Below are 13,339 nucleotides of genomic sequence, written 5' to 3' on the forward strand. Positions count from 1 at the left end.
TAATATTGGATGGGTTAAGGCTCAAGTATGAAGTTTCAGTTCAGTATCATTTACTTTATGCTGCACAGGCTAAGCAGAGTCTTATGGAATAGAGAAGAGTCTTTTAACAGAGATGTTTCCAAGTGAGGCTCTTAACATTAGGGCTTCATGAATGATTTATTATAAACTTTCCATTTTCCCAATTTGTGAATTGTTCATAAATTGATCCTGATTCATATGAATCTATTTATCATACTTAGATATTGCTTGCCCGATCCTTTCTTCTAGGTGAATGCCAGCCTTTAGATTGTGTATGAGCTGTTCCTTTCAGCTTTGTGCTAAATAATGTTCTCTTCACGTGACTGATCATCATGTTGCAATGGAGTGGTTTTGCTCTTTGTTTGGATGTCTGAACCTTTTTTTTTTTTTTTTAAACAGGCAACTCATAAAAATGTGTCTTGATATGTATTTTCAAATGAATGTCTATTCCTCCCAACCTATTCAAAATGTAGTGGCTTTCTGAAGATTTTTCCTGCTATATCAGGAATTCATTGAATAAGCAAAGATAGACTCAGTTGAGAAACTGGCAATGTTTCACACAGATGTCTTTCATCTGAAGAAGGCAACATTAATTTTTTTTTTTAAACTAACACCATTTGCAAGCAGCTAAGAATACATCCATGAAGAATAGTGTCGAAAACCTACTGTAGTTATTTAAAAATATATTTGTATGTTGCATTTTGTAAATTCCATTCAACATAACATGGCATGTATTTTGCTCCTGTTCAATGCCACAGAGTTGTCAAACTCCTTCAAAAACTTATCTTTTCACTTACTGCACAAAATTTTATGCCTGGACTGAAATCTTCACTGTCTTCATAATGCTTATGTAAGATGTATGCATGCATGACCATTACAGCCAAATAAACTGTAAAAATAATGTTATACATTAAAAAATAATGTTATACGTTAGTTTATAAATACAGATTTATACTCAGTAGATACTTATTAAATCTTTTTTTCAGTTGCTGACCTATCTGTTGAAGAGGAAGACACAGCTGTTAAACAACAGGATTTTACAGTTAATGTTCTCCCTAGTGGGCACAGCTGAGCTTGGCTTTGAGTCTTCAGTCATCAAGAATTATAGTGCATTCCAGTATGTTCTGTGCAACTTTGAGGTAAAACTATTGATGTTGCCTTGTGGGTTTGGCCATATTAAAGATGTCTTTATAGTATGATGTTTGGTTTTTTCATAGCACCTCTTGGATCCAATATTTGGGATGGGCTGGTGTGTAGTCATTTTCCACACTGTAGCTCACTTGGGGAGGTGGTTTTGGAACAGCAGGTCCTCTGTCACCATGGCTCTCCACTGTGCCATGGTGCACTTTCTGGAGTGTTCCTGCAGATCCTGAAGACCTGCTCCTCAGGGCTTGCTCAGGAGCAGCAACTCCTCACACCAGCAGGGATTTCCCAGTGCCTGCGGGTTGTCATTGCAGAAATGACTGAGTTTATGATGTTATCCTCCCTGAACTACTTTTAATTTTTTTCTCTGCAACAGGTTACTGTCCCCTCAGCTCAGCAGAGCAGTAAAACCTCTGCTTTCCTTTGTCTTTCAGCTTTGGATGAAAGCACCAGAAAATCTTGACCTTGCTCTTTTTTCACATCTTGTGGAGATCTTGAAGTCCTCCAGGTACACAAGCTAGTGTTTGAATCAGAAACATGTGGGACAAGCTCATCTGTAACCTGAAGCTGGAACTGTGAGGTGGATATGAAGGGTCCAATCCTATTTGGAATCAGTGGACTCTGGGAGTGAATCATTCCTATATTGCTCTTTCAAGGCTAGAGTTAGTGATTTGATCAGCCCCTGCGATGACTGTGGGGCCAGACTGGGAAAACCTGTCTAGTGACCTCGTTCACGTGGAACCACTGCTGTACAATGAAAGTTTAAATGTCTGCTGGGGAGGGGAAATCTGAATGTTTGAATTGAGTATGAAATAATAAAAAAAATTATAAGTGAAGTTGTGTTTAAAACCAAAACACAACCCAGAAAGACTTTTTTTATAAGAGTATATTTCTTAATCAGCTGCACTACAGTTAAAGGTATCTGAAGAAATGGCAGAAGGGCTGAGTAGAACAGGATGAGTAGAAAAGATTCCTTCTTTTTAGTACCAGAAAGCTCTATGCAGAGCTGTCTGGTGTCCCTTGCTGAGTTTTATAAGAATATCATTTATTACCACCAACTCACTGCTTGAAAATTCAATAATGTTGTTTTCTTTGAACTCGTTGAAATGCAGAAGTTTCCGGGCGAGAGGGCAGATGGGAAGGGTAAAGAACACACAAAGAAGTCTTCAGATCTCCATTGCTGACACATATTCAATTTGTCTGACAGTGTTTGAAATGTTGCCAAGGCAACATTAGAAGCCAAAGGTGCAAAGTATCAGTGCAACCTGAGATCCTTTTAGCTGAAACCCAGCAAATTTGCTTCGTTCCAGTAAAAGCTTTTAATAGTGCCTGTGCTTTTTTACAGAGATGGATGTCAGAATGCTGCACTTGCCTACCAGGTGCAAATGGTGCCCAAGCTCATTTTCCTCTTCAATGATCCTGAAATCAGTAACTCCAGGATCACTGTGGCCTGCACTATTCTCTCCCATCTGTTGCAAGGATACTTTAACACAAGGGATGTTCTCAGGTAACCTTCAAGTCTATAGCTTTTTCTCAGTTTGCAGATGAACTATACTCCTGCCAGTGTTGGAGAGAGCTCTATAGCACAACTTCCCTCGCCTCATCTTTGGCAGGAGCCACCAGATCTTTGGCAACTGCAGGATGCTCACTGATGAAAAAACTCTTTCATGCTTTCAAAACAGAGTTTAGTCCAACCTTATATTTATGTGAGGATGGGTTCGGTGATGACCCTTACAATGATGGCACAAACAGCTCTGCTAGTATGACTGGCACTACTCAAAGTCTGTGCTTAATATTTGGCTTCATTAAAGCCTGCCCCTGAAGTTTTGCAATTGGTATAGTATTGCAACTTGGCCCCAGTCAACTACGTATCTAATCCTGTTGGCTTGGCTTATATCCCAGTAGCTATCCTTTTTGTTCTTGAATTTCAATCAGTTAACATATGTTAGTCAGGATTTGATGAAGCAAAGAACTTAAATACTTTATTTTCTTTCCATAAAATGTAAACATTGCTCCATTTTATATTCCCGGCCTAGTTGCATCAGCCTGTAGCCTATGAACTGAGGAAGGTCCACACAGTGCTGTCTACAGCCACCTAACTCCAGGGAAATGCACTGCACAGATGACAGCTCTGTTTTTAAAGCTATTTGTCCAAATAAAATGCAGAAACAGAGTTGCGTGTTGAATCTGTGGTCTCTGCAGTCAGCCTTTAGCTCTGTTGAAGAGTACGAGCACCTCAAGTAGTTACTGTGGAGTAAGCTAATACGTGAATTTACTGCTTGCAGTCCATTTTGTGGAATTACTTGTATGGATTTGTATGAGTTAGCCTATTCTTTTTTCATACAGGTGTGAGTAGTGGATTTAGTATATCAAATTTGCCATGTGGTAAGGAGCGTGAATGAGCATTTTTCTTAAAATATCATGATTTTTTTATTCCATGGTAATTTGATTGGTTGTTAGGCCCATGAGTGCTGAACGAGTGGATAAAGACAGTCCCTATCCTTTCAGATCCAGGAGAGCAGAGACTATAGCAGGCTCTCAGCAGCACTCAAACGTGCTGGGGTTTCTGCAGGTCCCAGACTTTTGACACATCTAATGGAAATTGCTGTGTGGACTGTTCCTGCAGAACAAGAAGTGTTCTGTCCCTTAAAAAATGCCCTTCTTGTGGGCAGGAGGAGGTTATGCACTTTCACTAAGTGTGTATGTCACATTAATCTATCTATCCTTAGAACCAGATAATGTGTTAAAGCAAACTATAGGTGAAAAGAGATTGCCAGTCCTCCTCCCTGAGTAGCTGCTGAGGTTTCTCTGCTCTCCTCTGTGTGCTTGGAAACCAAGTGGAGATAACAGTGATATCTGAATGCAACAGGGAGTTCAGAATCTTTTGTATGAACAGAGTGCTTAATTCAGTATTGCTTTCCTCATGGTGCAAGACCTTTAAAATCAAGAGACAAAGAGAAAAATGTTTCCATAGTAGAACAGATATTATTTGCATTTGTAGATAGATGTCCTTTTTATTTGCTTCCTAGTTTGTGAACTTTTACATTCCTATTTCAACCCTATTTCTGCAGCCATTAGAATTTCCAATGGTTGTTGTTAACAGCCATCATTAATTGGTATTGAGATTTGCATGTAATCTCAAAGTAAATGAATGTCTGTCTTTCTGCTGACCAAAACTGGTTCCCTCTTTCTCTGCAAGGATTGGATTGTTCCTTGTTTACACTTTGAAACCTTCTTCTGTGGATGAAAATCAGATTTGCCTGGGCGGTGTGGCTGAGATGCCCAGTGAAGGTGAGGAGCTGCCTTTGGTGTATGTGTTCTGATAGATAGCTAAAGTACTTCCCTTCTTCCCCAGGGCATGATGAACCCTAAATGCAACATAGTGCTTCTGCCTCCAGTGGCAGGAAGAGACACAATTCACGTGACTTCATCTGGAAAGGGACAGGCTGCACTGAGGTGACCTGAGATTGTGGGGAAAACTTATATTGCTGCAAAGGCATGATGTGAAGAATAGTGAAGTGACAGTCACTGTTTATATATCCAGGAAGGCCTGACCTACAGCAAGATCCTTCTCCTGCTAAGGGAGTTCCCCTTTTGTCCTCTCTCTGCTAATGAGCCAACAGTACTGCATTGTCCAGAGCCTACACAATGTTGGATTTCACAGATATACACAGAGATGAAGGACATAAAATTGAAATTTCCCCAAAACTAACGTACTGGGCTGTTATGAGGAATAAAATTTCACTTGGCATCCTGGATTTTCTGTGAACGCTTTGCTATGCTTACAGTTGTAGCAAATAATAATGTGGAGCTCTGCACCTTTTAAAGTATCTGTGTATTTATGTCAATTTTGTGTGTGTGAACTTCCAGTCAGCTGGCTTTTCCATTGTGATCTTTCAATTGAGACTATATTGGTTATTGCACCTCTAAACAATATATTATATTAAGGAGACACTGTTAACTGTAGTTTATATATATAGACATCACAGCTACGCAATACAAGTCAGATTGCCTATTAGCATTTCCCTCTCTAGTTAACCCGAGATTGCTTCCTGTGGATTATTATTCAACATGTAGTCTGGATGAGTTTCAGGTAACTCTAAAGAGAGGACTTTGACAATGTAAGCACTGGTCATTTCTGATGTTAGCAGGAATTCTTATGTCTAAAGTCTGATGTCTGCATCTTCTTACTTTACAAAAGACTAATATAAGTACTTCCATTGGGCTAATCTGGTGCAAACAAGATTGTTCATCAAAGCAAAGGAACATGTGTTTTGTCTCTTCATTACTCTTTATTACTTTCTGATATTTGTAGCCTTAAGCCAAACATCTGGAAATACAATCTGGCTTCGAAACCAGTTACTGAAGACGCTGTTAGATGTAATGCACTCAGACAAACTTCATCTGTCCTCTGAGTAAGTAGAAACAATTTAGGAAGGCGTGGGTGTCTCTGTCTTCTAGATTTCCTCTTTACTGGTGCTTGACCAGAACTGAACATACTAATAATATTTGAGTGTCAACAAAATAGTAAATAAGAGCAAACTGGATTCAGAGGGGTTTTTTTTGTCAGTGATTTATGTGGCATTCACACAGATGTATGATCAGATCACACATCTGATCTCCATTTTGAAAAATGTTTAAAGTTTTCAGAAAATGTCTCAAAGGAGGAACTTGAATATTGCTGTTTCTTCTGCATTGCAAGGGTTGAAGAAATCCCAGCTGCCTTTGAAAATCAATTCAATTTAATGTGGGATTACATGCAGCTCTCTATCGTAACCATGAACATGCAATTACTATAGTTCTGCCTTGTATAACTGAAAGGCAGAGTTCATAGTGCTGGGTGCTGTAACTGTGCATTTTCATTAGTTAACATATCTTGGACTTCAAAATTTAAACCGGAATTTTGGATTTCGTAGGTTGAAAGATCTAGTCTGGGATGTAGTTTACATCAGTTATTGATACACACTCTCAGAAGAGGCTTCGTGTTAATGAGCTTTTTTGTCTGACAGTAATATAAGGTTGGATTTAATGGGAATTAAGCGGCTTGAACTGTGTGGATGAGTCTGCTGTTAAATCTTTATAATTCTGTGTTGAAGTAAACCTTTAATCAGATTTTTTTCTAGAGAAACTTGAGCTTCTAAATCACTTAGAGATAATTTTAAATAAAATCTCCTTTCTGTCTTTCACCATGTCTCCTTTCATGTGCTTTAATTTCCCTGTTTGTCCTAGGGAACAGGTAGAGACATTTTTGGCACTGGGGCCAGACTGGTTTCTGCTGTTCACACAGAGCCACCTGCACTCTAGCACGGTTGTGCTAGGAATCAAGCTACTTCTGTGCTTCCTCCACAATCGTTTGCTGCTGAACAAATTCAAGGAGGGGACAGTGGCTGGGCGCTGGCTGGAAAACAGCTCTGTGGGTTTGAGTATTCTAATGGGTATGTGTTGGTTTAATGCTCCCAAAACAATCCCTTGATTCAGCTCAGTGACAGGAGATCACTGAAGTAGGTGATAGGAGAATTCCCACTGATCTCAGTAGACCAAGAATTAATATTACTTTCTAGGTCAAGCTTGTCCTAGTACTTCAGCTTTTCTGTGAAGAGTGGAAAGCATTGCTTCTCCCTTGCATGATAGTTGGCATTTCTGATTAGCAGTTGCAGGGAAATGGGCCTTTTTGTCTTGCATAAAATCAGGCTAGTTGATAAGCCTGTGAGGTGTTCAGATGTCAGCTTGTACCCTGAAACCTTCTGTTTCTTTAAGATTTGTTCAGCTAGCTTTTTAATAACTAGACCTGTGGTTCTGAGAAAGGGAAGAGAAAGGAAGAAGAATAATTCAGGGAGAATCTCCTGTAACAAAAGTGATAGTGGGAAAAATTGTTATCTGTTACTCTGAGGAGGCTTTGCGAACTGTTGATATTGCAGCCTAGCAGAGTACTGAGTGGCCTGGGACACAGACAAATGAGGACAGAGTTGGGTCAGTAATCCTTCCTCTGATATGGCATTTAATTTTTAGACACTTACTCAGAATATTTTCCTTTTCTTTTCTTTTAAAGATAATTTAAAAACTCATCCTCCAGTGCCTGACAACAGCTCCTTCTTGATTTTTGGGTTTTCTGTGTTGCAAAGATGTCTGACTGATCATGTCCACATCCCTGAGATCTACTTGCTCGTGGCAGAGCTCTTTCTGGCAACTCCACAGTCTGAACCACCTGAAGCAGCCAAGGTATGAAAAAAATAGTGAAATAAGGAAATTTGTGTTCATAACAAACTTGTTCATGCAGCTGTTTAATGATATTTAACCACAGCACTTTAGAAGGTAATTCAGATTAGCTTCCCTGTCCTTACATTGTCAAGACTCATTAAAAATCTCAGAATTAGTGGATTTGGGTACTGTCCCCCAGTGTCCTGAGAAGCCATAAGACATTTTTGCCCTGACAATGCCAAAGATATCTTTCAGAAGAGGGCAATTAATTAGTGCTATCCTGGGGAAATGCATTTAATAGGAGAGGGAGGAGCTGCTGGACGTGAAGATGTTTTGGGTTTTTACTGATTTAGAGAGAGCAGGCATTGCTCTTGATGTATCATCAATAATTCCCATCTCTTCTTGAAATATATCTCCTCCTGTTGTAGAAAGATCTTGAGTCTCTATTGCAGTGGATCTTGCAGCACCACGTTACGGAGAACGTGCTCAAAATTGGGTTGTGTGCAGAGGCAGCTGCTTTACTGCTGGAAATGGTTAGAGTTACTGTGGACAAGGTAAGTGTTTTGTTACAAGGACAGTGCAGTGTGAATGGCAGAATAAACTGCCTGAGAGTGTCAGATGTTAGTGGTAGTCTTTGCCTGTAACCCCTAGCCTTCCTCTGCCCTCACAGGGCATAATAGTGAGCAAGGACTTTGAAGTGTCAGCACAGCTATTGGCTTGGTTATGTTACATAGCAGATGATGTGATGGGCTCACGTTTAAGAACTTCTGAACACAGAGATGGATCTTACCCACAGCATTACCCATTTTGTTTGTTCTTAATGATGAGGATATGCCACCTTTCTGATTGTGGGCGTGTCTTCAGTCTACAAGCTGGGAGTTTGCTGCTTGTGCCTTGCCTGACTTCTCTGTGGCCATGTCATATTTGCTTAGCTGCTTAGGAATACCTAGAGAGGAGCAAAGACAAGCTTATATGAGTGAGAGGAATGCTGCCTTGACTAGATGCACATTTGTCTGTGTTCAGCCTATTGCAGATACAGAAGCCTCCTGGGAGATTGCCTATCCAGGGAACGTTATCCAGTTTCTGTGCTTGATCTATCACAGTTATACTCAGGACCCCGTGTGGCACTGTCCTGACTTCTTGAAAACTTTGGCTATGGTTGCTTTCCATTCTGGACCACCCAAGGTATGTGCATCTGAGCCAGCACAAGCCCTTCAGATCAGAGATGGATTGCTAGGAGGAAAAAACAATTTGAAAGGGATATTATGGTTAAAATGCATTGCTTCTGCTTCCACAGGGAGGCTCTGAAGGCCTTTTGTCTCCTGATGGTCCAGCCATTGCTGAAGGGAAAGGCTGTGTTGATTCCTCCTCTCTCCCGCTCCTACCACACCCTGCCAAGAAACAAGTGTGGGATTTTGTGCGAGTCCTCCTGATGGATAGTCTTCTCAACATCCCAGCAAACAAACAAGGGCACCCACTTGAGCTTCTTCTTGAGGTCTCTCTTGTAGTCATCAGGCTTTGCTGCTCTACCTTGCACTGGGGGTGGAAGGACAGGAGGTATCCTGGTAGTGGCCTGGTGAAAAAAGTGATGACAGTGATGAAGAGGTGTACTCAGTCAGCATTTTCAACAGTGTAGGATAAGGCTGGGATCACAGCTCTTAGAGAGCATGCACTACTTCCTGCCAGATCTGGACAGCCTGCTTAGTGGAATGGAATTTCTACCTTTTCAGCAAAGAAGACAGACCTTTTGTGCCTGCTCTGCATTGATGTGAACTAAGAAAATGCTGCCCCTAGACAACAACAAAGGCATTTTTCAGGCAACATTTAACATTGAAGTAAGGCATGAAAAAATTTCCGTTTTCCTTAGTAATACCTGCTTATCATTAGAGCAGCCCTTGAATTTGTTGAGAAGATTTCACATGGAGCATTCCTGTGTACTGATTTTTGAGACAACGATTTCTTTTCAATGCTCAAATAAACCAAAACCAACTGTCTTCACTTTTAGGACAGACTAATACAAGCTGTAACAGCTGAGTCTGGATTATGGATTTCAACCACTCAAAGCACTGGAAAGATTTAGAGTAGTCTGAAGAAAGGGAAAATTGGGAAATTTAGCCTTCAGCTCCAAATTGTCAGTAGTCCAGGTGTCCCAGGTGTGAGTTCTGATGCAGACTTTGCTTAGTAATACAAATAGTAATGGACATAAGCTTGACTGCAGCTGTCATGAGTTAAATCGTCTTGCAGAGCAGCAGTTCCCTAAAGGTTTATACAATAACATCTCAAGGCCTGATACAGTTTAAAATAGAGGATGGCTCTTCTGATTATCTGAATCCTGAGCCTGCTAAATGGAGCTAAAATTCCCTGAGGGCAAGATCTCTTGGGAGCCACCTGTGAACCTAGGTTCTGGCCCTGTGCAAAACCTTGTTTGTGTTCAGTGTGCAGAGGGCAGCTGTGCTGGCTGTCAGCTAGAGAGAGTAGACCTATGTAAGATTTCCTGTTTTCCCAGCTAGGGTATGAGGTTCTGCAGTCTCATCTGCTGTCCAGGAGCTGTCCACATGTACACTCTTGCTGAACTCTGTATGAGAGGTGCCTTGTTGCCTTTGCACAGAGGAGTACACCAGATCTCTGCATTTATGTGTTACTGTGGATTAGCTGTCACAGATAACTTCTCAGCTTGCAGCCGCTGTTTGATATGTCCACAAGAAGGGCTGAAGTGTGCAAATGAGGTGGAGTAGTTGTCCTTGCTCTTTTTGTGCTGTTTTTCCCCTCCTCTTCCTAACACAGCGCCTAGGTGTTTAAGGGAAATGTCAGGCATTTTGAGTGATCTCAGATAGTACTGAATGTCTCTTGGAATTTCTACTCACTTCTTTGAGAAAAACTTTTACTGGAGCTGAATCTTTGGCAGTCATAATCTTCCAAAGATCCAATTAAATCAAAGGCCTTTGAGTAAAGGCTGAAAATGAATTTGAGTCTGATTTCCTGGCTGTTTTCCTGCTGTACTAATATGTATACGGTCACTATATAGGCTTCTCCAGAGGGTGCCACCAGTGAGCAGAAGAGACATTTTCAGACAAAAGTTTTACTGTCTGCTATGGACATCTTCCATGTTACCAGCCAAGGCGAGGGGAAAACAAGACCAAGAGGTGAGTGGTGAGAATCAGATCATTAGCTAGCTGGTATTTAGCATGTAGCTGTAATTCCTAGAAAGGTTTGGAAACAGCAGCTAGGACTGTCCATTCACTCCTGCTGTAGGCCAGTTTGCATAAATTACTGTAGTTTTACCATTTTTCTAGAGAACCTCTTCACTTTTTTCTCTCTTTTTGAGAACAGATTCTGGACATTAAAAAGGGAGTACTTAGAAAGAAACCTAGGTTTATCTTTGAGTGCTTCTGGAAACAACCCTGATAACTTAGTTGTTGCTGCTCTCCTTTCTGAGTCATTAGTTGGACCAGTCCTTCATGACGGTATTTTAGTGAGATTGGTCCTGTCCTTAGGATGGAGCTGTTATTTCCAGTCTGAGTAAGGTATTTCTACTAGACCTAGAGTTTTCTTAGACACATCCCAACTTTGAGACATTATGGCATGAGAGTGTTCCTTCTCAGCTCTGGTAACCTCACATCTTGCATCTTTTTTTTTTTTTTTTTTTTTTTTTTTTTTTTGCATTTTAGCTTATTTTGGAATAATCAGCCCTCTTGTATACTCTACAGGGAGCAGGGATCCTCATGACACTTCAGAATCAACTGCACCTGTATCCATGATGAATATTGCTTATTGTGTTCAGAAGCTGATTGAGAAGCTGAACAGCAGAATGTTTGCTGCTGACCCCAAGCAAATTCTGATCTTCACTGCTAAACAGATTATGGGGGTGAGTCACATGAAATTTTTTTCCAACTGTTATAAACATGTTGTAATGTGCTTTGTTTCACACTGAGGTCGTGGTACTGCAATTCTCAAGAAGTTGGCTGTAATCCATTTGGTGATTGTGATTATTCCTGTTTTCTTGCATGAGCATATAATGGGTCTAAATGACAATCAGAACTAGATGGTGCAGTATAACGAAGGGATAGTTAGCTCTTTGGTGCCACTGTCTGTTGGCTATGTACGTGTTGCTGAACAGGAATAAATTAATCTCCTCCACAATTCCAGGGACTTCAGCAGAAATACAGGAAAATTGAATTTGTATCTAACACATAGTTCAGTGGAATTTTCCTGAAATAAGTTTGCAGCAGCTTAAATGAAGTGAGAGGAGTGGATCCTTGGGGAGAGAGTTCGTTGAGCAAGCCAAGTACTCTGCTGTTTTGTCTTTTCACAGGTCTTAGAAAGCTCCATTTCTCAAAAGGAAGTTTTCCTCAGTGCCCTATACAGCTGTCTAAACAGAGTCATCCTACACTGCTTATCCAGACCACAACAATCGCTGCCTGAACAGTTTAATGTCCTGAACACTCTCAATGTCCTGCAGGAGCAGTGGGACATTATTTTTGCAACTTACAACTCAAATAATAATTTCATCATCTGCCTAATGTACTGCCTTTGCCAGCTGAATTCAGGAAGGTACAAATGTTCATCTCAGTATAACATTTGTTTACATCTTTGTGCTGTTATCTACAGGAGTGGGTGCAGAGGGGGAGATTTCACAAAACTTAGGCAATATCCATTTGGGGGAATTGCTGGAAGCTGAGATTAAGCTGGATTCACCTACAGTAAGGACTCTGGATGTAGTATATGTACTGTATCCTAGCAAGCATTTGACCCATTGGGCTCAGTGCTCTGGGGGTTTAAAGCACCATTCTGCTTTAAATAGAGCAAACATTCCAGTCTGATTTGGTGTCTGTTGAAGTGGCAGAGTAAAGCCACTTGAGGAAAGATGGTTGTTTTCCTCATACACTTAAAAAGAAAGAAAAACAACAACAGAAATGTTTTCATGTAATTTTTTATCATTTAATTTGGAGTAGAAGAAGGTTACTAATGTGCTTAGTATTCTGGAGGCAATGGATTGTCTTTCAGCAAGAAAGCAGAAGAGATAAACTGTTCTTCAATCAGAAGGCTATTTTCTTCTTGAAACACTAGTAAGCAGAAAATTTCATACCACCTCTCTTGCTCAGAAGCAGGCTGGTATGTATGTTTGTGGGTGTAATAAGCAAGGCACAGTGGATGGTAATAATGTAGCACTTAATTCCATTTTTTTCATTTCGAAAAGGGTGTTTCATTTCAGATACACCCAGACAAGCTTGCATGTTTGTCTAAGCAGAACCCTTAAATTTGCACATAGGTTTAATTGCTACTCTTTATTAACCAAAACATCTGTGTGTACCTGTTTCACTCATCCAGCATTTCCAGCAGCTTACTCACTTCGGAGTAGTAACTGCAGTTAACAAGCTTGAACTGATTTCAGTGGAGTTGGCTCACAAGCCCATCATTAAAATGAGAATATGGAAAACTTCCTGGGATGTGGGCTAGAATCACTCCCCAAGCATGCAGGTGGCCATTCTCTGAGACATCTGCCTGGACTAATTTAGGGAGATGTTTCTTCTGATCCAGCAGCTATTCTTATGTGGGTACATTTAAAACATATATAAAACTGTGCATGGATCTTGTGAATCTTTCTGTTGTGGTTATTGTTACTTGCATCTGAGCTGCAAAGTCCTGGTTGTACTGAAGTTGTGAGTTTTGCCATTGACTTGGATAGGGCTAGAACATCCATGCACGCTCTGTTTGCTATTCTTACAGGTGATGTGTCAGAAGTACTCTTGCTAATGTAAGCTGGGGAGTTATTTTGGACAACTCTGTTTTGTCAAAAGAAGCAAATATTGGCTAGTGCTTTATTCACTATAATGATGTTCATTGTTTCAATGAAAACCGTCTGTGCTGCTTAGATGGTCTGAATTGAATCCATTAATACAGTATCACATCAGAAATGAGCGGCACTTCCTGAGGTCTTTTCTTGATTGTTCTTATTCCAGTCAGATAATAATTTCCAGGC

At 40.5% G+C, this 13,339-nt stretch overlaps 1 protein-coding gene across 5 annotated transcripts in view; it reads left to right on the forward strand.

Moving 5' to 3' along the window:
* Positions 1-13,339, forward strand: part of WDFY4 (WDFY family member 4) — a 146,891-nt gene that overhangs the window by 49,684 nt on the left and 83,868 nt on the right. For all 5 annotated transcript variants that reach the window (XM_087764449.1, XM_087764451.1, XM_087764450.1 and 2 more), the window contains 13 exons: positions 1,005-1,157; positions 1,596-1,669; positions 2,507-2,668; positions 4,361-4,452; positions 5,477-5,576; positions 6,391-6,596; positions 7,211-7,380; positions 7,788-7,913; positions 8,383-8,544; positions 8,657-8,854; positions 10,385-10,502; positions 11,067-11,224; positions 11,672-11,910. In XM_087764449.1, the coding sequence (XP_087620575.1) occupies positions 1,005-1,157; positions 1,596-1,669; positions 2,507-2,668; positions 4,361-4,452; positions 5,477-5,576; positions 6,391-6,596; positions 7,211-7,380; positions 7,788-7,913; positions 8,383-8,544; positions 8,657-8,854; positions 10,385-10,502; positions 11,067-11,224; positions 11,672-11,910 (1,958 nt within the window). The remainder of the gene's footprint in view (positions 1-1,004; positions 1,158-1,595; positions 1,670-2,506; positions 2,669-4,360; positions 4,453-5,476; positions 5,577-6,390; positions 6,597-7,210; positions 7,381-7,787; positions 7,914-8,382; positions 8,545-8,656; positions 8,855-10,384; positions 10,503-11,066; positions 11,225-11,671; positions 11,911-13,339) is intronic.

Source organism: Nipponia nippon, unplaced genomic scaffold, assembly GCF_047370975.1.
Source record: "Nipponia nippon isolate SJK-2023a ecotype South Korea unplaced genomic scaffold, ASM4737097v1 scaffold_3, whole genome shotgun sequence".
Taxonomy (NCBI): Eukaryota; Metazoa; Chordata; class Aves; order Pelecaniformes; family Threskiornithidae; genus Nipponia; species Nipponia nippon.